General features: G+C 38.2%; 1 protein-coding gene across 4 annotated transcripts in view; it reads left to right on the forward strand.

Annotated features, from left to right (window-relative positions):
- Positions 1-24,836, forward strand: part of MTHFD2L (methylenetetrahydrofolate dehydrogenase (NADP+ dependent) 2 like) — a 115,597-nt gene that overhangs the window by 20,564 nt on the left and 70,197 nt on the right. For 3 of the 4 annotated variants that reach the window (XM_027769740.1, XM_027769739.1, XM_027769738.1), the window contains exon 6: positions 17,026-17,118. In XM_027769740.1, coding sequence (XP_027625541.1) covers positions 17,026-17,118 — 93 coding nt within the window. Of the gene's footprint in view, positions 1-17,025; positions 17,119-17,468; positions 17,559-24,836 lie in introns of those variants that run through there. The other variant, XM_027769741.1, reaches the window with a different exon arrangement.

Below are 24,836 nucleotides of genomic sequence, written 5' to 3' on the forward strand. Positions count from 1 at the left end.
TGTGTGTGTGTGTGTATATATATATATATATATATATATATATATATATGTATATGTATTTATATATCTTTTTTGAGAAACAGATTTTTGCTATAGGGTGCATGTGCTCACTACACAGAGAGAGAGAGAGTGAGAGAGAGAGAGAAAGCAAGAAATCACCCCATGGGGGGAATGGCCATGCAGTCTCTTCTCCTCTAGTCTCTTCTCAGGATTTTGGGCACACACACACACACACACACACACACACACACATGCACCTGTCATGAGTTTCAAGCTACCAGATCTGGGACTAGAACCGCGATCAACCACCTGGGAATCCAGCACCTTAACCACTATGCTACCTGCTGGTCTCAAGTGTTTATAAATTAAACAACAAATATTCAGTGGGGAAAAAAAATAAGCATTTTTACTTAAGGAAACCCATGTTTAATGGAAGTGACATAAAGACATTGATGGTGGAGAGTCTTTTTTTTAAATTTTTTTAAAACAGCTTATAATTTATTTAGTCATCTACATATATTTTAACCCATATCATGTAGTTATATATTGATGACATATACCAGTACAGTTGAAAATAATAAGTATTTGACAAATCATGTAGAAACCACTTGCTTCAAAAATTCAGAGCATGTGTCTAAGATCTGATGCATCAATAGAAGGATAGAGCTTTCTGGCTCAGGGTTATTAAGACTGTTCTAGCAATGAGCATTGACTATGCCACAGGGAAAAAAGTTATTCTTATCTGTCAAATAAATATTACCAAATACTTGCTAAATCCAGCAATGCATTTGGTTTCATTGAAGAACAGAAATGACTAAATGAATGGATACATTAGAAAGTTAAGTTAGTTAGGTTTGGCAAATGTAGAAAGGAAAAAAGAATCTCAATACTTGTCACCATGTAAATGCTATATTGTGTTACAATCTACAAGGTTCATCTTTTCTTTTCTTAGTTTTTTATTATCATCATAATGTTGTTTATATTACATTGGATTGCTTATAACTTTATAGTGTATTACATTGCCTTTTCAAAAGGGAATGCCAGGCATGTCAGTCAATACAGAGACATTAATCTCCCCACTTCAACATTCAATCTCTTTTCTTTGTTTTCCCGATCATTCTTATTATTATTCCAATTATTTTTTTAAACAGTCAATCACGGGGGAACCAGCAGTTAGCGTAATGGCTATGTCGCTGGATTCCCACGTAGTCGACCGTGGTTCGCGTCCCGGACCCGGTGGCTTAAAACTCACGCCGGGCGCGTGTGCGTGTGTGCCCAAGATCCCGAGAGGAGAATGGAGGAGAAGGGATTGCGGCGTGACCATCCCCTCTGGGGGGCGATTTCTCGCTTTCTGTCTCTCTGTCTCTCTCTGTCTGTCTGGCGAGCGCACGCGCCCTATAGCGAAAACCTCTCAAAAAAAAAAAAAAACCAAAAAAAGTCAATCACTATTTCTCATTTTGCTTGTAAAAAGACTTTACACAACATGAAATACTTCTCAGAACAATCCAGTTGAGAATACTATACCCGTCATAATCAACAGGTAATAAGCCATATCTGTGTCCCACTAATGTCCTGCCTCTCTATTTGTTCTCTTGCTATCTTTCTCTATCCTCTTCTTTTCACCTCCCTCATTCCACACTGACAGTGGAGAGTCTTTTTGGAGTGCCGCCAATTATAAGGACATTTGCCTATTGCTGGGACCACCCATAAACCACTGTATATTCTTTTGACTTCTTTCTATGTAGCAACCTTCTCAGTCTTACCTCCTTTTAGAATGAAAACTAAATAGCATTGGGGTTTCGCACAATGTCTTTAAGTTTAGCTTTACTGTGAGGAAGTAAGAGAAAGTCTCCCATTCCTTTAAAACAGTTTTTTTCTTCAAGATAACAAAGTGCCATTATGACCAAGGCGTTTGGTTATTCATTTTTACCAGAGAAATATAAATCTGATCTTATTTGTGATTCTTTTAGAGTAAATTCTTCCCTGCATATTTCTATTCTTATGTAAGAAATCTCATTTAACTAGGTCTCTCTCAGTGGCTACCACCTGGGGTTACAGACTCCTCCTTTAATTAAAAGGTGGTGGCATCAATACACTGGCAATTTTTTTTTTTTTGAGAGGGTTTTGCTATAGGGCGCTTGTGCTCGCCAGACAGACAGAGAGAGGCAGAGGGACAGAAAGCTAGAAATCACCCCCCAGGGGGGATGGCCACACCGCAGTCCCTTTCCCCCCATTGTCCTCTTGGGATCTTGGGCACGCATGCACACGGCATGAGTTTTTTAAGCCACCGGGTCCAGGACTCGAACCACAGTCAGCTACATGGGAGTCCAACAACAAAGCCATTATGCTAACTGCTGGTCCCGTGCACTGGCACATTTTAAAGAAGCTTTTGAAAGGGCCAGCAACCATATGATTTTGTTCAGAGTCCGGTAGGCTCAGTGGTGCTCTTGAATTCATTCAGCTTCCAGTTTTTACTCTCTGTGAAACGTTGTGACACACAGCGGGGAAAAAGACATAGCCTCTATTCAGAGCTTGACAGTGTATATCTCCAGCACCCATTTTTGGAAGGTGTGTTTTGTTAAGGTACCGCCTCTACATTGGTGTTTAGTTGTTACCCTAAGGCTGTTTTCTGCTGCAGCTTTCTGTATCTCTGGTATTTTTTCTTATAAAGAGGTCATTAATACATAGAAAACCAAAGGGACATATTTTCTAAATACAAGTGTTTATGCCAGTTGAATGGCATTCCTTTTGAGACTCTATACCAGTTATGAAAATGCACATTTTTGCCAGCCTGGGAACATTATCTTCCACCCACGGGATGCAGTAACACAGTAGTGGATGCTTGAGGCTGTGCAACCCAATGTGTGGTATGTGTGATTAAGCGCAGCCCAGTGACAGGTTGGGCCAGGCTCTCTTAGGTTTCAAAGAGAGGAGCCAAATAGCAACGCCTAGAAATGCAGGAGTCACGCAAAGTGATCACATCACTGGAGCTGAGATTGAGTACAGTGGGATGTGTGCTGCCTTTATGGGAGGAACCATTGTCAAACTGGGGCAGGAGGATGGCAGCTGTTCAGTCCCCCTCCCGTCTCACTATCCCTCAGGACACAATATCAGGGATGCTGTGTTTTGTGGTGGCTCTGTGTATTAGACCTTACTGAATTACAGCTTTAAGTTTGGGTAATGGAATGCAGGAGAATAGAACCAATGTTTGGTCTAGTCTCAATTTCTAAACAATAAGAACAGTTTTATGTTCAATGTCTCCTAAATTCAGCCAGCTGGTTTCTGGAAAACAGTGTACTAGGAAAATACGTATTCTTGTCAGAGCACTGGGACTATTATTCTGATGAAAATAACATTAAACCTTATTTAAAATGGAAAGTGAAGTCCATTTCTCTCTCTTTTCCTTTCATTTGCTTTCTTCATGATTTCCAAGTACTTGGTATGTGTTTTATGACCCGCACAAAGCATTCCTTTTCTGATGTCTATAAGCCTGATTGTTCAAGGCGTCAGTAAGGATACCATGGTCTTCTCTAACCTATCTTTCAGCCATTTCTTCTGTCACTGTCTCTTGGTACCTTGTGCTGATGCTCCGTAGAACCACACCCCATTCCCTAAACACACTGGCTCCTTGCCATCATGTATCCTGTTCTCTCTGCATGGACTACAGTTTTCCATCACTCACCTCTTTTCCTCCTACCTCCCAGACACTCCTTCAGGAAGTACCTTAAGTCTTCTCACTTCTGCTCTTTGTGGAGGCTGCCCTCCCAATACCAGTCCTACCGTGTGCAGATACCTACCTGTTCTCCTTCCTAGACACACACGGGAAATGTGAACATATCAATGACAAATATTTTCTTGGGCTGTGTGTATCTCTGAAACTTAGCACAGGATTTAGTATATATAATAATGCACCTATATGATCAGTCAATCAATAGAAGTTTTATCTCCCACAGGCCAAGAACTATGCCAGTATTGTAGAGAACAAGACCGCAGGCTAAAGATTTAAAGCATGATGCTATCGTTTATTAAAAAAAAATCTCTATGTCAGGAAGGAAAGAAGTAACTAAATGCCCACCACACACCAATGTCTTCCTATTTAAAATGACAGATGTTTATATACAAGAATAACTTAAAACCCCCTGTCCCCATGTGTCTCCTTGTGTTCAGAAAGAGGGGAGAGAGACACTCAGAGCACTGAGTAGAGGAGGGGAAGTCGATGCTTATGGGAGTAATTAAAAAAGTCACAGTGTTTTTTCCATTGAGACTAAACTTTTTCTTGAGTTACTGACGTGTAAGGCTATCTTCGTATTGAAAATAACTATTTTATTTTTTCCCTAAGCATGGGAATGCAATGGTTAATAAATAAGACACTTTCTTATTTTTCCCAAGCTGATGTCTACTAGAAGACAGTCAAATAATTAGGTATAAATGATTAACTCATTATAATTGTGCAAAGTGCTTCAAAGGAGTAGAGCTTTCTACATAAAGCTTACTTGTGGAAAGGAATGAATGATTTCTGAGCCAATAATATCTGAACATTATACTTATTTTATTGGTCCATCTCCTGTTATTATTGTAATAGGGTGCTTTTATTGTCTACCCTCTGTTACTATTCTTTCCTAAGAACTCAAAAATACAGACTCCCAGGTATATAGCAATATATAAAACACAATGCAAGGGAGAAATAGTGAAGAAAAAGGGGAAGAAAAGACTGGAACTAAAATGGAGCCAAAGAGAAGACTTCTACTAAAAATAGGCATATCATTAAATATTTATGAATATAGTCTCACTGTCAAACACACTGCTTGCTGGGTATAGGTTTGATTAATTTATTTAATTGAGTCTCAACTTCACTTGCTGTGGATGGGTCAATAATTTCATCCGGAAAGCTTATTAACAGGAAACGATAACTAGTTATCTAAATAAGTGTCTTCATGATTAAAAATAAATGTACATGCAGGAAAAATAAAACATTTTTTTCCTGATTTTAAGACTAAAATGTAGCTTCTACAGAGGGTCCTTGTAAACAGAAAACTATATAATGAATCGAGTAATATTCATAACATGATTTTTAAATGACCAGAAGGCTATATATTATCAGGCTATTTTTCTTTTCATTAAGCAGAGATGAAAGCTACCACCAGCATGCATTACTCTTGCCTCACTAGACATTGTCATAGGGAAGTGCTTGTCAGAGAGAGAGAGACAGAGAGACAGTGAGAGGGAAAGTAAGAAATCAGCCCTAGGGGGATGGCCACAGCACAGTCCCTTCTCTTCCATTCTCCTCCTGGGATTCACATGTATCTCCTCCACATGCACCTGGTGTCATTTTCAAGCCATTGGATCTGGACTTGAACCACAGTAGCTATGAGGGAGTCCAGTGATGTAACTGCTACACCATTTGCTGGCTCCTGGAACCACTTTTAAGTCATTGGTTCTCAACCCTAGCTGCCCGCTAGAATCAAGAGGCTTTGAAAAATATAGCTGTTTATGGCGAACAGGTGACATGGTGGTTAAGGTGCTGGATTCCAACATGGCTGAGTGTCGTTCAAGTAAGTCCTGGACCTAGTGGCTTGAAAATCACATTAGGTATATGGCCATGCATGCCAAAAATCCCCAGAGGAGAACAGAGGAGAAGGCATGGCAGTATGTCCATTACTCTGGGCTGAACATTATACTTATTTTATTGGTCCATCTCCTGTTATTATTGTAATAGGGTGCTTTTATTGTCTACCCTCTGTTACTATTCTTTCCTAAGAACTCAAAAATACAGACTCCCAGGTATATAGCAATATATAAAACACAATGCAAGGGAGAAATAGTGAAGAAAAAGGGGAAGAAAAGACTGGAACTAAAATGGAGCCAAAGAGAAGACTTCTACTAAAAATAGGCATATCATTAAATATTTATGAATATAGTCTCACTGTCAAACACACTGCTTGCTGGGTATAGGTTTGATTAATTTATTTAATTGAGTCTCAACTTCACTTGCTGTGGATGGGTCAATAATTTCATCCGGAAAGCTTATTAACAGGAAACGATAACTAGTTATCTAAATAAGTGTCTTCATGATTAAAAATAAATGTACATGCAGGAAAAATAAAACATTTTTTTCCTGATTTTAAGACTAAAATGTAGCTTCTACAGAGGGTCCTTGTAAACAGAAAACTATATAATGAATCGAGTAATATTCATAACATGATTTTTAAATGACCAGAAGGCTATATATTATCAGGCTATTTTTCTTTTCATTAAGCAGAGATGAAAGCTACCACCAGCATGCATTACTCTTGCCTCACTAGACATTGTCATAGGGAAGTGCTTGTCAGAGAGAGAGAGACAGAGAGACAGTGAGAGGGAAAGTAAGAAATCAGCCCTAGGGGGATGGCCACAGCACAGTCCCTTCTCTTCCATTCTCCTCCTGGGATTCACATGTATCTCCTCCACATGCACCTGGTGTCATTTTCAAGCCATTGGATCTGGACTTGAACCACAGTAGCTATGAGGGAGTCCAGTGATGTAACTGCTACACCATTTGCTGGCTCCTGGAACCACTTTTAAGTCATTGGTTCTCAACCCTAGCTGCCCGCTAGAATCAAGAGGCTTTGAAAAATATAGCTGTTTATGGCGAACAGGTGACATGGTGGTTAAGGTGCTGGATTCCAACATGGCTGAGTGTCGTTCAAGTAAGTCCTGGACCTAGTGGCTTGAAAATCACATTAGGTATATGGCCATGCATGCCAAAAATCCCCAGAGGAGAACAGAGGAGAAGGCATGGCAGTATGTCCATTACTCTGGGGGGTGATTTCTCACTCTCTCTCTGGTGAGCACGCACACCCTGTGGCATATATTTGGATATATATATATCCTCAGGGTGGCATATATATATATATACATAAAATCTGTCTGAGTCTGACACAGAATAAAGTTAAATCAGAATCTTTAGGAGTTAGACCTGAGCATCAGTTGGTAGCTTTTAGAAAGATAGGAGAATCTATTTGTGGTCAAGGTTGAGAACATTGGAATGAGTCTAGGACGTAACTTCTTTCTCCATAAATGTCCCCTCTGTGATCCTTTGCAGCCTCATATCTTTAAAAACCATCTGTATCCCCCATCCCCATACTCTATACTCATAAACCACAGTCCCCTTGACCACTCTAGTTGGACAGCCAATAAGCATTTCAAACTTACCACATGTGAACCTCCATTTCTAATTTTACTTTCCATAGTCTTCCCCATCTTAGTAAGTGGCACCATCATTTTACCCAATTGCTCTATCCATCCTTGATTTCTCTTTTTGTCACTCTCCATGTCTGGTCCATTAGCAATCTGTGTAAAATATGCCTATGGTAGCACTACCTCCACTAATGAGATTTCAGTTGAGTTATACTTCTCACTTGGAACACTATTATATTTACAGATTGGTGTCCCTGCTCCCACGCTTGCCCCATCTTCTGTTTGTAGTCTATTTTCACATGGTGGGTCTCAATCATCTGTGGCTAACAGACAACACCCACAACAACGTAACACCAGAATAAAATCCAAATTCCTTATCATGATACGTGAGACCTTATATAGGCTGACCCTGGAATACATTTTCTACCTCATTTCCTGTCATTCTCACTTTCTGTCACTACCCTCCAGATAATGTCTGCTTTTTGCTTTTCTCGACCATGTCATGTGGACTTATGTCTCAGAGTCTTTTCATCTGGTTTTCCCTCAGCCTGGAATTCTCTTTTTTTCAAACTTATTTACATAATTTATTTCCTCCTTCCTTCAAGTTTTTTTCTCAAATGGTATTTCCTAAGATTACCCCTATCTTATCAAAATAGCATTTTACTTTCACAAAGAATTTTTCTGTAGAAAGATGCTCTTTTCTTATCTTATTTATTTATTGTTTACTTTTTTATAGATGTAATACCAGCTTGTGGAGAAAGAAATAAATGTTCAAATTCAGAATCTTTAGGCTTCTGAAGCCATTTGTCCAAAACAGGCTCAGGCTTCTTTTCCCTTTCAGATGCTGTTCTGTTGCTGACTACCATGTTTTCTTTCCCATGGTTTTCTTTTAGTGATTTCCCCTTTAAATGGGACCATGGCAAGAGTTAATGAGCTGGGAATATTCGGGTTTCTTTTATCAGAGAATGACAAAGCAAAAACCTGCATGTGAAGTTCTGGCTCAGATTACATTTTCTATTTTATTTCACCTGCTGATGCAAGTGTTTGAAGAATTACACTGTGGAAAAGGAAGTTGAGATTTAGTTTGTGTTGTTGTTGAAGACAAATCTTGAATCCACGTAAAATTGCAGAAAAGTAAACTCCAGCTTTGTAAGGAAGAAGATTCCAACAGTCAGGAGTACTCTCCCACACTGTTGGTAAGAATGTAAATTAGTATAGCCACTGCGGAGAACAACATGGAGATTCCTCAAAGACCTAAAAATAGAACTACCATATGATCCAGCAATTCCACTACTAGGTATCTATGTAAACAATAGGAATATAGTTAGGCGGAAAAGTACTTGCGCGTCCATGTTTATTGCGGCATTATTCACAATTGCTAAGACATGGAATCAACCCAAATATCCACAAACAGATGAATGGATTGAATGTGGCAAATATACATGATGGAATACTACACAACCATAAAAACCAACAAGACCCTGGCATTTGATAGAAAGTGGACAAACACGGGAATCAGCAGATGGTGCAATGGTTACCTCACTGGACTCCTACATAGTAAACTGACGTTCAAGTCCTGGACCTGGCAGATGCAAACTCAGATCAGACACGTGTGCATGTGTGCCCAAGATCCTGAGAGGACACTGGAGGAGAAGGGATTGTGGTGTAGCTATCCCCCTGGGAGATGATTTCTTGCTTTCTGTTTCTCTGTCTTTCCGGTGAGCACACATGACCTGTAGCAAAAATCTCTCTCTAAAAAGAACGTGGATGAACTTGGAAGGTTTACGGGGCTGAGTAAAGCAAGCCAGACTATGAAAGACATTGTAGGTCCCCACTTAATATATACTGAATGTCCACACTCTATGGCATAAACTGAATGATTGGGAGATATAAAAACATGGAGAACAACTGAGGATACTAGAGACAGTGCAGGAGAAGGGTGGGAAATAGGAGAGAGGGAGAAGGGAACTAAGGGGAAAAAGAAGCAAGATATTTAAGGGATACATAAATGGAAAATTATCTGTTGATGATAACATGTATGATATGTTTAGCTGGATTAATATACAATGTATTTGTACTGGGAAAATTCATGTTACAAGCTGTAATGATAGACAGGAGTTGAATGTATAAAAACAAATCTTTAGAAAGTCAGGAGTAAACATACTGTCCTCATATTTTTATGGAAATTGATCTATTCATATGAAAGTATAGGAAAACATAGAGGGGAATTGAAGCAGAAGCAAAATGAAGTCCCACTCTCATCACAAATCTGTCTTCTCTAAGACTTTCAACTATCAGATGTCTTTCTCATATGTAGTAGGTAACAATGCTCTGTGCCAACACACCAACATATCTTCTAAGAGAACTTAGCACTCTGTCTTGTAATTTCTTATTTATGTATTTCTTTTCCATGCAAGAGTAGAGAACTGTGTATCTCTATTATGTAGCATGATTCTGGGATTTTATCTTGATTATAGAATAAATGAAGGCAGTGAATGGTTTGGAAATGTCTAACAAAAGGGAACTCCTCATTTAGATAATTTTTCCCCCATGCACCTTTTTTTTTTTTTTAATTGTTGGAGGATGAATGCACTATTTAGAGAGGAAGAGAGAGAGAGAGAGAGAATGAGAGAGAAAGAACCCCTCAGTGAGACTGAGTCTTTCACAATCCCTTTTCTTCCATTTCTTCATCCTGTAGGCACTTAAGGAATGCATGCACACATGCCTAGAGCATTTTTCAACCACTGGGGCTGTCACTCAGTCTGTGGTCAGCCATGTGGAATCTAGCTCCCTTAACCACCAGGCTACAGGGTTGGCCCCATTTAGGTAATTTTAACAACAATGGAAAAGTGACACTTGAAAGTGAAGCAGATCATGCTATTTGTTCTAGCTTTGTTTTTAATAGCAAATATTACTTTCCTCTGATAGGCATTCTGTGATAATTGCCAATAACTCTTTGCTGTAGTATGTTATCTTGCATAAATTACAGAGGTAATGATAGCTTAGAAAACTGCTCATACGGTTCCTAGTAGACACTTCTCTATTGGCTGTGGGTATCTACATAGTAAGAAACATATCTTGCCTACCAGTTAATTACTCAGTGTTAACAAGACTCTAAGATTCTAGGAGATAGGTTCCAAGGATTTTATTCTTCCAAAGTGTTAGAAACACCAGGCACAAAATAGTTAAGACTCTGCTTCCAAAAAGTTTTCTCTGGTCTGTGTGATAGTTAGAAAATTGATCCCTCACCCTTCCGTCATATGCACTATAAGGAATACAGCTGAGTGTAGGACAACATCTGAGGGTCACAAATGTGCATCCTTCTATGAAGTAGCTACTGCAACGTGCTAGTACTGGTTACTCTGGAGAAAAAGCTGAAGAGATTGAAAAGATGAGATGCAGCAAGCTGGGAGATTGTTGAAAATTAATGAGGATTCAAATCAAGAACAGGAATGACAAGAATTTTTATAATGTGCAGACAGGTTAAATGAGAGTAGAGGGTTAGCAGATGATGTGGAGGTAAAGGTGGCTAGATCCCACTTGGCTGACCACATGGTTTAAGTTCCAGACCCAGTGGCTTGAAATACATGCTAAACACACACATGCATGCATTCCCCAAATCACAAGAGGTGAATGAAGGAGGGATTGGGTTTGACCATTCCTCTTACCATCTCGCCCCACCTCCTTTCTCCAAGGAACACATGAGCCCTATAACAAAGAGAAAAAAAGAGTATAGTTAGCAAGAAAGCTAGAGTATTAGCTGGGTAATAGGTATCAGGTTCCAAGGTGCTCACTAGCTGGGGGTCAGAGGCAGAAGAGGCTGAGGCATTGTTCAAACACATTTGCCATTAAGTGCTTGGTTCACTTCTCTCTTGCACGCATCATCTGCTCTACCCAACAGCAGGCTTAAAGGCTTTCCATGGTTTCATATCTTAGTTACACACTCTGATCAACCAAGTCTAAAGAGACGTTGATGTTTTCTGTGGACCTTGCTAACCACACTCACTTAGGAATATCAAGGTAATCTGATATTACTGAAGAACGTGTGGAGTTACCTAAAAAACCAAAAATGAAACCACAAATCTATGCAGGTTGAAATTTACCTTGATTTTTTAAGTGTGCCTGAAATTGTACATATTGTTAACTATATGTATGCACAAGTCACTGGGTTATTATATAATTCTAAATTCTTTGCTGAAATGATCAGTAATGATAGAATGGGAGGTTTTGGTTTTGATTTTCTGTGTGTGTGTGTGTGTGTGTGTGTGTGTTTGTGTGTAGAGGGGGCATGAGTGACTCTCAATGACATTTGAGTGGGTTATTAAGGTATATGGGGATCTTTCTACATAAAGGACAGCTGGACTAAAACAACGGTGTGAGAATGCTTCATAATTTTCATGCCTTGGGATGGCTGTAAATATACTTTCTACATTTGTTGGTGGCTTATAGTGAATAAAAGAAAGAAAAATCAAAGGCAACTGATAGGCTTCTAAATAACTTGGTGGTATCATGAATTAAAATAAAAAATATGATCAGATATTACAAGTTATCTCCCATTGTTCTTCCTTTGCACATTTTTTCTGGTTATTAAATTTTATTTTTTCATATTAACTATGGATCAAATTTTGTGTATCAAAAAAGGCAAAATATAACACTTTTAAATTTGGAATCATATATCATTTATAATTAACATAGGGGAATTATTATCTTTATGGTGTTGGATTTTTCTATCTAAAGACATTTTTTATATTTCTAGTTCTGCAGTGTAATTCATGTCTTTAGATATTCTAGAGATTTTTCTTTTACTGCATAGATTATACACATTTCTCACTACACGTATTTTAAGTATTTTATCTTTTGTACTACTATTATAATGGGCTCCTTTCTTCCAACCTTTTAGCACATTATCTATGAATGCTATTTATTTCTGAACATTCATTTTTACTTGCTTTATTTTTTGAATTTTCCCAATGTTTGCAATAGTATTCCAGTTTTAGATTTATTTATAAAATACATTTTAATTTTTATGTTAATTAACCTTTTTCTAATTTATTTTGTTTATTTTTTTCTTTTTGACTTTTTAAATGAAATGATTGCTTTACTTATTTTCTTAGTTTTGTGTTGATATAATTAGTCTATACTTTTTCCTCTAACATGCTTTATGTTTATTTTATAGCATTTCTTATTAAGTGCTTTTGCTATAAATGTATCTAGAATTCTTTAAGGTTTCTTTGTGTTTTTTAACCAATAATTATTTAAAATAGGATATTTTTAAAATGTCTAGTCAAAGGGCCTTTTTATTTCTGATTTTCTATAACTATAATTTTATTGACTTGTGATCAAAGAATATTATTTTTGACTTATATAATTGCCTACTTTTTAGTATCAGTTAAAAATTACTGGGCCAGTCCTAGAGCCTCATGGTTAAGGAAACCAAATCTCATATGGTCAACCATGGTTCAAGTCCCAGCACCAGTGGCTTGAAAGACATGCCAATCACTTGTGTGTGTGCCCAAATACTCACAGGATGGGTAAATGGAGGAGAGAGCATTGTGACATGACCACATCCCATTGGAAGGGGCTCCTTTCTCCCTCTCTGTCTTTCTGTTTCTCTCTGGTGAGTGCATGAATCCTCTGACAATTAGAAAAAAAAAAAAACCTTTTCTTTGTAGTCAAAATTATACCATTTTGTAAAAATGTTCTTTTGGCCCATGAAAATGTATTAACTATTTTCAGAGTTTGAAACATTATGATCATATATATATCATTATTTATGTTATTTACATTTTCTATATCCTATATCTTCATGCATAGGAAAAGCTAATTTAAAACAGCAAATACAAGGCTCATTCTGTAGTTTAGTGGTCAAGGGAGTCAGATGCCATATGACCAACTATGCTTTGAATCCTAGCTGTGGTAGTTTGAAAAACATGTGAGAGAGAATGTGTGTGTGTGTGTGTGTGTGTGTGTGTGTATGTGTGTGTGTGTGTGTTCCTAATATCCTGGCAGATTTTGGGCACACACACACACACACAGAAATGCACCAGGTTTGAGATTTTATTAAAAGTTTTTTGGAGGGGTAGAGATTTTTGCTATAGGGTGCATGAGCTCACCAGAGAGACCGAGAGAGACAGAGACAGAAAGCAAGAAATCATCCCCCGGGCAAATGGCCATGCCGTAATCCCTTTTCTCCATCCTCTTTTTGGGGCACGCACACACGTGTGCCCAGTGTGAGTTTGAAGCTACAGAATCCAGGACTTGAACTGCAGTCAGCCATGTGGGAGTCCAGTGACATTATCATTATACCATCTGCTGGTCCCTCAGTGTGGTATTTTTTTTTTTTTAAGGAGAGGTTTTTGCTACAGGGCGTGTGCACTTGCCAGAAAGAAAGAGAAAGAGAGTGAGAAATCACCTCCCAGGAGGGATGGCTACGCCACGATCCCTTTTCCTCCATTCTCCTTTCTGGATCTTGGGCATGCATGCATGCACACGCACACCCAGCATGAGTTTAAGCCACCTGATCTGGGATTTGAACTGTGGTAGACTACAAGGCAATCCAAGGATGTAACCATTTTGCTATCTGTTGGTCCCCTGGCGTGAGTTTTAAGCCCCAGGTCCAGAACTCGAATCGCAGTTGACTACGTGGGAGTCCAGTGACGTAGCCATTACACTGTCTGCTGTTCCCAGTCCTGTCACTTTTTAAGTGTATTCTTGTATTTACTTTTAAAACAATTGCAGATAGATCCTGAGATAGATGCTGAACTTCAGCTCTGAAATATTGATTTCCTTGCCCCAAAATGAAGCTTTTCTGCTGAGACTTCTTACTCTAGATTCATTTCTAGTCCAAGTGAACAGCTTCCAAACATCTGAATATGATTAGGGTCAGAATATTTCTCTATTCCCACTGAATCTAATGCAAAAAGAGTGAAAATGGAATGGAAGAGAGTTTGCAGATCTCTTCCTTCTCCACGCCTCTGAATGCTCAGATTGAACATAAAGAATTAGGAAGAAATGCACCATCCATCAGATGACTAGAAATCACAGCAGGGTCACAAGAATTGTGGGAAAACAAGAAAATTCCACTCCTCCAAGGAAAATAATAACTTCTCTTCATCCTCAGACAGTATGATGAAACCTGTGGAAATGTCCAATAAAAAATTTAGAATATTCATAATGACAAAACTAACAGAGATGGAAGAGAAGAGAGACAGTGAACTGCAGAAGAGGCAGGAGAAAGTATCTGGTGAGTTTCAGGAGGTGAGGAAATTATTGCAAGATCTAAAAGAGGAAATATGCATGATTAAAAAAAAAGAATCAAATATACCTGTTAGAGATGAAGGCTATAATACAGGAAGTCAAAACCTCCCTTGAAAGTATTAAAAGCAGACTAAATCATACAGAAAATCAAATCTCAGAGGTAGAAGATAGAATTGCTGGCCTAGAAAAATCCACCATGAAGACTGAGATAATAGTCCAAAAAATGAGAATAATACATGAGAAATACTAGATAGGATCAATGTCCAAACATCCGTGTAATTGGTATCCCAGAAGGTGAAGAGATAAGGGCATTGATAATCTATTCCATGAAATCCTGGAAGAAAACTTTCCAAACCTAGAGAGGCATTCAAAGATCCAGATTCAAGCAGTACAAAGGACCCCAAATAGAATCAATGCAAGAAGATTTTCTCCAAGACACATTATAGCCAGATTAACCAAAACCACAGACAAAGACAAGATACTAAGATTGGTAAGAGAGAAATGGCAAGTTACCCACAAAGGATATCCCATCAGGCTAACAGCAGATCTCTCATTGGAAACAATGTGAGTGAGGAAAGAATGGGAAAATATATTCAAAGTGTTAAGGGAAAAGCAATTTCATCCAAGAATACTGTACCTGGCAAGATTATCCTTCATATGGGAAGAAAAGACAAGAACATTCTCAGAAACACAAAACCTGAAAGAATTTACCAACACCAGACCATATCATCAAGAAGTTCTCAAGGGAGTGCTATATTAAGAAAATTAAATACAGACACACAGAAATGAGAGTTCAAAAACTAAGAAAATGTCCAACATAATCATAGGGACAAGTCTGGAATTGAATATTAAATCCTAGAATTTAATCGGGTAGATCAAACTACAGCAGCAGATAAAGTATATGAGACTGAACTGGTAAAATAGAATTTTATGACTTTTGACTCAAACATTGCTGATTTTCTTCTAGGTTTTGTTTTCCAGTTTTAAGGATTTTCATTCTGTCTTGAGCTGCTGATAGGTTCATGTACCTACTATTCGAACAGAATCCTAACTTGTTTCCTAGCTTTAAGGTTTAAGCAAAGTTCCTTAGCATTTCTTTGATTTATTAAAACTAAAACTGCTTTTATTGAAATTAAAAAATATATTAAAAATACCTATTTAAAAGTTGCCTATAATAAAAATACATACTTTCTGATATGTACATATTTCTATCATTTTAGACAAGTGCATTTTCATGTGTCAGATAACTAGAGAATAGTTCTTTCACCCACCAAATTTTCCTGAGCTAGCCCTTATATAGTGTCCTTTCAGTGATGCTGTGTCAAATCCTATTTTTTTTTTTTTACTCTTCATTGAATGAGTTGGATTGGATATTCCTAGATCTGCTATTTGCAGAGTACTGCTGAGGGTTAGGCAAGAAGGTGTTGGGCAGCCTTTTGAGTCTTCCTTCACTGTTTTCAGTCAGACCAATTGCTGTTGAAATGGCTTTTTTATGTGGGCCTTTGTGGGATTACCAAAATGAACTATACTGGGTCCAAAGGCCCATCTTCTTTTATTCCTATTCTTTACGAAAGGTATATTTTTCGTATTTTGGAGTGAACCCTTAACCTTCACAAAGTATATTTTCATGCCATTTCCAGAGACCTGCCACTACTGAACATCTTGTCACTCTGTTTCTTTGCTAACTTTCTCCCTGTTTGGTATAGTAGCTGCTAGCTGTTGCTTTTGATGATTCTTATGTATTTTTGAAGGCTGTGGAAAATATGCTTTCTGGGTTTCCTAAAAATAGAGATTGTGTAGCTTTTGTTGATATTCCTAATGGTGTAACATTTGTACCTCTTCCATGAGAAGAGAGAAGATAATGTCTCACACATTCTTACCAGAAGTCTTTCTCTTGACTTGCTTCATTGCCACCTTTCTCAAACTCCTGTTCTTTGAATCACACTTTAACCCTGAAATATCTGAAGTTTCTTATCTCTTTTATTCATCCATCACTCCATTATTTTCATGTGAAAACTTCCTGTCATCCTAGAATTCTTCACTATTGCCTAAACACGTATTTTAAAGTTGGTTTGATTTTTTTCTTCTTTATTTTCAGTTTGGAATTCCTTTTCTCTCCCTCAGTATGTGCTGCTCATGCTTCAAGACCTAAAAATTATAACACCTCCATTAGGAACCCTTCCTTGACAGTCCTCAAGGCAGAATTAATCTCTCACCTGTACTTCCACAATACATCTCATTGTTAATGTACTTATCTTGTTTTCAATATCTGTCATTATCAAGCCAGTGAGTGTCCCCTGCACCAGTACATTAACCAGTCAGTAGAGGATTTTCAAATCCACTTTCTAGGATCCTACTCAGCTCTCCTATGACAGTCAGCACTTAATTTCATTAAGCCTGGTTTGGTTTTCCCCTCATTCAGTTAAGGGTATAGTATTTTGGTTCTAAATTTCCTAATGTAGCTTTTGCCTTTAAAGTGATTTAGTCATGCCAAAGCAACTTTCCTGCTCATAGAAAGTGACTGACATTTAAAGCATTAGCAATATTTGAAAAAGCTTAGTAATCATTAATGGAAGTTCTTCTGTATTCCAGGTGATGCAACTGTGACAATAGCGCACAGATATACCCCCAAAGAACAATTGAAGATCCATACTCAGTTGGCAGATGTTATCATAGTAGCTGCAGGTGAGTCCTTAGTGACTGTTACTTGATGGAATGTCATCTGCAGAGTAATTCCTGCTCTAATTGCTGACATGTTTGAAAGAAAGCTTCTTTGGAAAGTTAGGTATGGATATGACTAATTTCTGTCTACTGGATTCTGCCTCTTGGCAATCATAATATTGGTCCATTGTGCTTATGTTTGCATTTATGACCTCATTATGGAAAACCCAGCCTTGGCAATGACAGGTTAAGTACAAGAACAACTGTGCATTTTGTCACTTGGTATGGCAAACATGACTAAGCATTTGCAGAAAAAGTTCAGTGAGGGTCAATGTAGTGAAGCTGTGGAGAAATAATAAAACTTCTACTTTCAGCATGGCAGGTGGCGTTCTGGTTAAGAGGTTAAAGGCACTGGACTCCCATATGGCTGACTGTGGTTTGAGTCCTGGACCTGGCGGCTTGTTGTCTCACTTATTTTCTCTCTCTCTCTCTGTCTTTCTCTGATCAAATTAAAAGATAAATAATAAATAAATAAATAAAATCATTCAAAAAAAGAAAACTACTTTCAAGCTGTGTTAATGAAAATAGAATATCTAGTGGGACCAGCAGTTGAAATAAATAAAATCATTCAAAAAAAGAAAACTTCTACTTTCAAGCTTTGTTAATGAAAATAGAATGTCTAGTGGGACCAGCAGTTGGTGTAATCGCTGTGTCGCTGGACTCCCATGTAGTTGATTGAAGTTTGAGTCCTGGACATAGTGGCTTAAACTCACACCAGGTGTGTATGCGTGTGTGCGTGCATGCCCAAGATCCCAAGAGCAGGATGGAGGAGAAGGGATTGTGGTGTGGCCATCTCCTGGGGGGTGATTTTTCTTTTTCTATCTCTCTGTCTCTGTCTTGCTGGTGAGCGTGCATGCCCTATAGCAAAAACCTCTCAAAAAAAAAAGAAAGAAAGAAAAGAAAATATAATGTCTAGAGAGGAAGAGATAGACAACCATTATGTTCACAGTCCCACCCATGCTGAAGAATGATGTTCTGAAGTCTAGACTTTAAGGAGAAACATGTTCTCTGGAGAAGGTATTACATTTTCCTTCTTCACTCCCTACCATTTAAGACCAGCACAGACAATGTCCATGTGTTGAGTTCAAGGTTGGCCTCATTGAATTTTGATATTTCCTACAATTCTCAGATTCCATGTGTGTGGGGGTGTGTATGACAGGGTCTTTTGTTGTGAACATCCTGTGGTCCCATCCTATAATAGCTGGGACCACATGTGCGTGCCATTGTGCCCAGCCCTCTTAGATAGGGTCCCACTATATCAGCCTCAATCTTGGGATCCTCCTGCCTCAGTCTTCCAAAGTCATCACTGGGATTACAGTCACACTCCCTGTCCCCCAGCCTTTAGATTGGACCAGAATTAAACCCAGGCGTCCCAGAGGTCCCAGCCTGCACATGTCTTAGTAGCGTGTACCACCACGGCTGGGCTCATTGGTCTCTATTTTAATATATGAAAGAAAGCTTTATAAAATATATTGGTGGGGGTGAGCAAGTGGCATGGTAGTTAAAGGCGCTGGATTCCCACATGGCCAACCGCAGTTCAAGTCCTGGACCTAGTGGCTTGCTTTCTTACTCTCCCTTTCTCTCTCTGGTCAAATTAAAAAATAATAATGACAAATGTAATTAAATAAATAAATAATTCTTAAAAAATATATTGTATAGGCATATATGTATATCAACACTATAAAACAAGGATCAAATTTATTTGAATTCATGTTATTCTACAGGGTAAGTTAATGAGAAAGCTATTTTAGAGCATAGAAAGGATTAGAGTCCAGAGGGACTGTGCAGAGATAATTTATTTACAGACATTTGAGAGATTATCATATCATTCTGATTTTAATTAAGCACAAATACTTTTGAATAACTAAGGGAGTATTAAATTCATTCATCCATTCCAGTAAACATTGAACTCTTACTATGCTGAAGGAGCTATTTTAGAATTGTAGGGATATAGTAGTGAATAAATGTGACAAAATCCCTGCTTTTCTAAAGCTTATATTTTAGTGTGATGGATAGCAAAGAAACAAAGCATGCAATGTAATGTCAGGTAATAATGATGATGATGGTATAATAAAGTTTGGTGAAGGAATAGAGTATGCATGGGGTGTCATTTTAGACTGATCCTTGATGATCTTTTTGGAGAGGTGACCTATTTGGGAGGTATTGAGAGGTGAGTAGTGTCCTTGTCTAGTCATTTTACATTTGTCCTCCAGACCCAACCTCTGCTCTTCCCTGCCTGGCTCTGGCCCAGGGAGGCTGACTAATGACAGTCTTGCCTCTGGTTCTCTATCACTAGCTCCAACCAGGATTTGGTAGCAGAGGGGCTCCAAGGGAGAAAAAGGGAAAGGTTAAGTCAGAGTATTCTCCTTTCTATTCTCTTCTGCTTCTACCCCTCCTTTTTATCTCCTATTCCTATTTCCTGCTTTGTGGATGACTTCTACTAGAGAGTCAACCTCCCGTTCCCCCACATCGCACCGCTGCAGCTCTGAATCTCACTGGCTGCAGTAGCACTGTTTCTTTTTATCTCCTATTCCTATTTCCTGCTTTGTGGATGACTTCTACTAGAGAGTCAACCTCCCGTTCCCCCACATCGCACCGCTGCAGCTCTGAATCTCACTGGCTGCACTAGCACTGTTTCTTACCTTTCCTTCCTCAGGTCTAGCGATGGTTTAAGCTTACTCTTGTTTCTAATCCCTAGCTGCCTTAACGATTACCTTTGAAAACGTTTCTTCATTAATTTCTCTTCATAAGATGATCCAAGATGGATTCTGTTTCCTGCAGAGACACTGGTGCAGGTTTGTATGAGATGAAGAAATGCATCAAGGAAACATCTAGGAGAAGAACATTCCAAATGGTAGATAGCAAATAGAGAAGTCCTTAGAGAGAAGCATGCTTGGCATGTTCTAGAACATAGATATTTGAGAATTTATTATGTTATTCTGATTCTAATTCTGATTTTTTTGGGATGGTTACACCATATTTTATTTAACCAAATAAACATTTAGTAAACTTTTTTTTTTATTGTTTGAAATAAATCTACAAGGAACATCTATATATCCTTGTCCTTTTAACCAAATAAACATTTAGTAAACTTTTTTTTTGTTGTTTGAAATAAATCCACAAGGAATATCTATATACCCTTGTCCTTTTATTCTTTTTTTAATGTAAAAAAATTAATTTATATTTAATCACATATATCTTTACAGTATGTATTTCTTTTTTCAGCACAAATACCATGCATATCAGCCAAGACAAAGACATTACTATACACATTGTCAACAGCAAAAAGCTTTTGTTTTTCTTTTTTGTCAATTAAATGTACTTCTTTTCCACCCCTTTTCCCTTTCTCCCTCCATCTGTTACCCATCTCCATATTACCCCATCCTTACCATCTCTAGTATCTATGGTTGCCTTCCAAAAAAACATGCAGTGTATGTACTGAACAGAATACTACTCAGGCATAAAAAACAATGAAACCCTGACATTTGATTCAAAATGGATGAATACGGAAGACTTAATGCTAAGCAAAACAAGTCAGACTATAAATGACAGACTATATGTCCCCACTCAATAAATACCAGTTGTCTGCACTCTATAGCGAAAATTGAAATCCGATTCTGTTTTTAATTAAACATAAGTAAGTTAGGAGAATACTGGCAGGAAATGTTATCGAGAAGATAGCCAGGGTTAGCATATCTAGGATCTTGCGGGCCTTGGTGAGAACTTTGATGGAGGCCGAGAATGGAGGAGAGCAGGAGATCAACATGGTCTCACTTGTGCTTTTCAGATTGTATCAAGGAGAATGGATGTTAGAAGAGCAAGAGCAGAAACAGAAAAATTACTGCAATTTCATTTAGTGGATGTAGATTTTCACTAACTTGCTTTATAGTCAAAGATGATTCTGGCCTTTATTCCACTTTTCCTCTTGCCATTGGTGAACTTACACTGTGGACAGTTGTTGCTCTTCTTGGTTTATGCAAGACCCTTTCCATTTTGCTCATCAATTAGATGTTATAGGCAATTTCTAGACTTTAAACTTGAGTTGGTGAGTATTTACAAACTATTAAGGGGAAGTGAAAGTTCCAGAAAAAATCAAGTTTGATGATGAGAACAATGATAGTTTAAATTAATTTTGATCAAGTTTAATTCGTGTGTGTGTGTGTGTGTGTGTGTGTGTGTGTGTTTTAGCCTTTGGGTGTGTGGACTCATCAGACAGAGACAGAGACAGTGAGAGGGAAAGTGAGAAATCACCCTACAGGAAGGATGGCCATGCCACTATCCCTCCTCCTCCATTCTCCTCCTGGGATCTTGGGCACACATGTACACGTGCATGGTGTGATTTTGAAACCATCAGTTCTGGGACTTGAACTGCAGTTGGCCATGTGGGAATCCAGCAACATAACCGCTACACCATCTGATAGCCCCTCAATTTCCTATTCTTATAGACCATTTTTTGGGAACCCAGAATATATCTGTGAAAACTCCAGGAGCAGTAATTTGCTCCCCAGATTAAGTAGAAATGGTCTTTTTCCTTGAAATCATTAGTGAGCTGGTACAGCTAGCCACACTTCCTATTTCTTGAGAAATCATATTCAGGTAATATCAAATGTAAGATATTGAGCTGGATGGACAGAAACAAGACATGCTTATAAAGGCAATAAGCATTTCCAGATCATAGGTCAACAGTAAGTGGAATAGAATACTGCCGCAGTACTGATGTCTTCAGGGAGACAGATATTATATTGACATCTTGTTAGAAATGCTGTATTCGCATACAAGAGTCAGAATTGGGTCAGTAGTGATGAATGTGAGTGGTCATCTTTGTCCATTTCTAGCCTTTGACAGAATGAAATGTATATCATATTATCTTTAAAAGGTTATTTGACCCCAATGTTAACTTGTAAACAGTATTTCACAATTGCCCTTAGTTCTAATTTATCAGTTATAATATTGAATGACTATTTTCTTCTCATGGAACATAATCTCTCAGCATGCATTCATGCTCATGTTTTGTTTTATTCTCATGACAAATGGCAAGTGGATAATCTTGAAACACTGATATTCTCTGGAGGTGTCACCTTACCGCCAGAGGGCACCAGTCAAGTGAGAAGCTATTTTAAACAGCCAAGTCAAATGCACACTCACTCATTCCATCCTAATCCTGGCCCGAAGACATTTTGAGGGAAGATAGAACAAGTCCTGCTCCTTGTAGTTCACCTGACAGTGTCTCTTACTAGATACAAAGGTTTGCTACATTCTGGAATACAGCCTTGTATGTAGCCTTGCAATCCTGAAGAAATAAATATTTAGGTTAAGGAGAGACTGGGGGAGAAAAAAAGATAATCTGAGAATTTACAAGCAATAGTTTAAGATTGTTACATTTCTATTTCATGTATTATCACTTGAAGAATTTAAAGATAAAATGTATAAGTTACTGAATTACAGTGAAATTATAGAGAAAATGTAAGTTTATGTAGACAAGAAATTCTATATGACCAAACAGTAGGGACAAAATATTATGCAAATGACCACATCATGCATTCTGTGTGGGAAGTAAACAAATACAATTAGCAGTGGGTATTAAAGAAGGAGATAGTGACCTAATGGCAGAGGAGGCTGGAGCAGGGAGGGCCGGATCGCTGTCATAACGAGAATGTCAGCATATATGGAAACAGTCCCATCTAGGAGAAGACGGGACAAATAGAGGAGGAGGAGGAGCGTGTGATGTGTCACAAAGACTGATAATGTCTCAGAGATGAAAGTGAAGAATGTGGTGATGAAATCTTGATGCAGGCTTGCAGAAAAAAAAAAAAGAGGAAATCATGGTGTACAGATCCTGAAGTATGAATAATACTAGTTTGTGTTAATATTAATCTTACTCCTCCAGTTTCTCATAGTACTAATTTTGTAAGTTTAACTACATGGGGGGGGTCTTCAAAAAGTTCATGGGAAATGCATACTACGAAAAAGCTACACTATGGATTTAAAAAGATGTTCGCATTCAAATGAATTTATACTTTAATTCTATTTTTCCATGAATCTTTAAATACCCCCATGTAACACTTATCTTTTAAACATCTGTCTCCCAAATCATGATTTAGATTAGGCTGAACCTAAGACCCCATCAAACTATGCAATTAAAAGCAAGAGACTTCAAGTCTCTACTTAAGCCACTTCTTTAAGTTTATAGAGAGAAATAATCTGTTTCTAGGGTACTTTAACGTACCATGTTTATAGCATTTAATACCTGTTTACAGTGTCTGTCATTTTCATGAGCCTACTGCAGGGACAGGCCTGGTAGATGTATTTTAACCTTAGTAGGGAAGTGCTTAGAACAGTATCTGACATATAGCGGGTGTCTGATAATGTGTGCTGTACTGATTCTGACTCTATAGCTGGGGCAAGGACTTCTTCAAATTGATACAAATTTGGCTGATACATTTTTAAGAGTGTAATGTTCTTAAAACATGACTTTATTATTCTAGTTACTGGATAATGTATATAGCATAGCATTATTTTGGGGGACCCACTAGACATTCTTAACATTCTTTGACATTGTGAAGTAATTGATAAAACCATAAATGTAGAATAGTTGTTTATAGAAGAGTAGTTCTACCTTCAGTGGGTAAATGCACTGGTTTGAGTATAATTGCTAAGGTGAATAAGTTAAGAGAAGGGTGAGGAAAGAGTAAAGAAGCTATTATAGACATCGAAAGCATAGTAACAGTATTACACAGTTAAGAAAGGAGCTGTTTAGGAGCAAGTGCAAATGTTTTGTATAAGGCTAATGATAAAAACAGGAAAGCCAGCTAGAACTGGCAATCAGTTCTAAGATTGTATCAGAAGCTCTTGGGCTCTTTCATATGAGGATACTTCAAAAGTTTGGGACCAGCAGTTAGCGTAATGGCTACATCACTGGACTCCCATGTAGTCGACTGTGGTTCGAGTCCCGGACTTGGTGGCTTAAACTCATGCTGGGCGCATGTGCGTGCGTGCCCAAGATCCCGAGAGGAGAATGTGGGATTGCGGCATGGTCATCCCCCCGGGGGGGGGGGGGGGGATACTTCCTGTTTCTCTGTCTCTGTCTGTCTTTCTGGTAAGCACACGTGCCCTATAACAAAAACCTCTCCAAACAACAAAAAAAAAGTTCACAGAAAACAGAATTAAAGCATGAATTTATTTTGGTACAAAATGATTTTGAAATTCATGCATAGTGTTTTCATAATATGCATTTGCTATGAACTTGTTAAAGACGTATACCTTATGTTTCCAGGGAGCTAGGGGATCGTCCTCAGTCTGTAAATGTTCTAGGAATTCATTACCCAGGCAAGACAGGCGAGGTTTTTTAAGGCCTTGTCCACAGGACTCTCCACCCATCTGAGTAAACTCTGTGAAACTAACTTCATTCAGAATAGGAGCCGCTGAGTCAATGCCTCTTGCAGGTTGCCCTCTGGATACGGAGGGTCAAGTGGTGAAAGCCCGTGTTTTGTCCACTAAGCCATCCCCTCCAGGAGGATGAATGAACCTTCCCAGTCGTAACTCTAGCGTCTCTGTTGCAACACTTTTAATGACAGACACTGTAATATAAAATAGGATAAATGCACAATTCAGTAATGTGGAATATTCATACTTACTGGTCCCAAAATACAAAGGAACCAGCTAACTTCCTTTTGCCATTTTAC

The sequence above is a fragment of the Tupaia chinensis genome, unplaced genomic scaffold (genome assembly GCF_000334495.1).
Source record: "Tupaia chinensis unplaced genomic scaffold, TupChi_1.0 Scaffold000086_1, whole genome shotgun sequence".
In the NCBI taxonomy this organism is placed as follows: domain Eukaryota; kingdom Metazoa; phylum Chordata; class Mammalia; order Scandentia; family Tupaiidae; genus Tupaia; species Tupaia belangeri.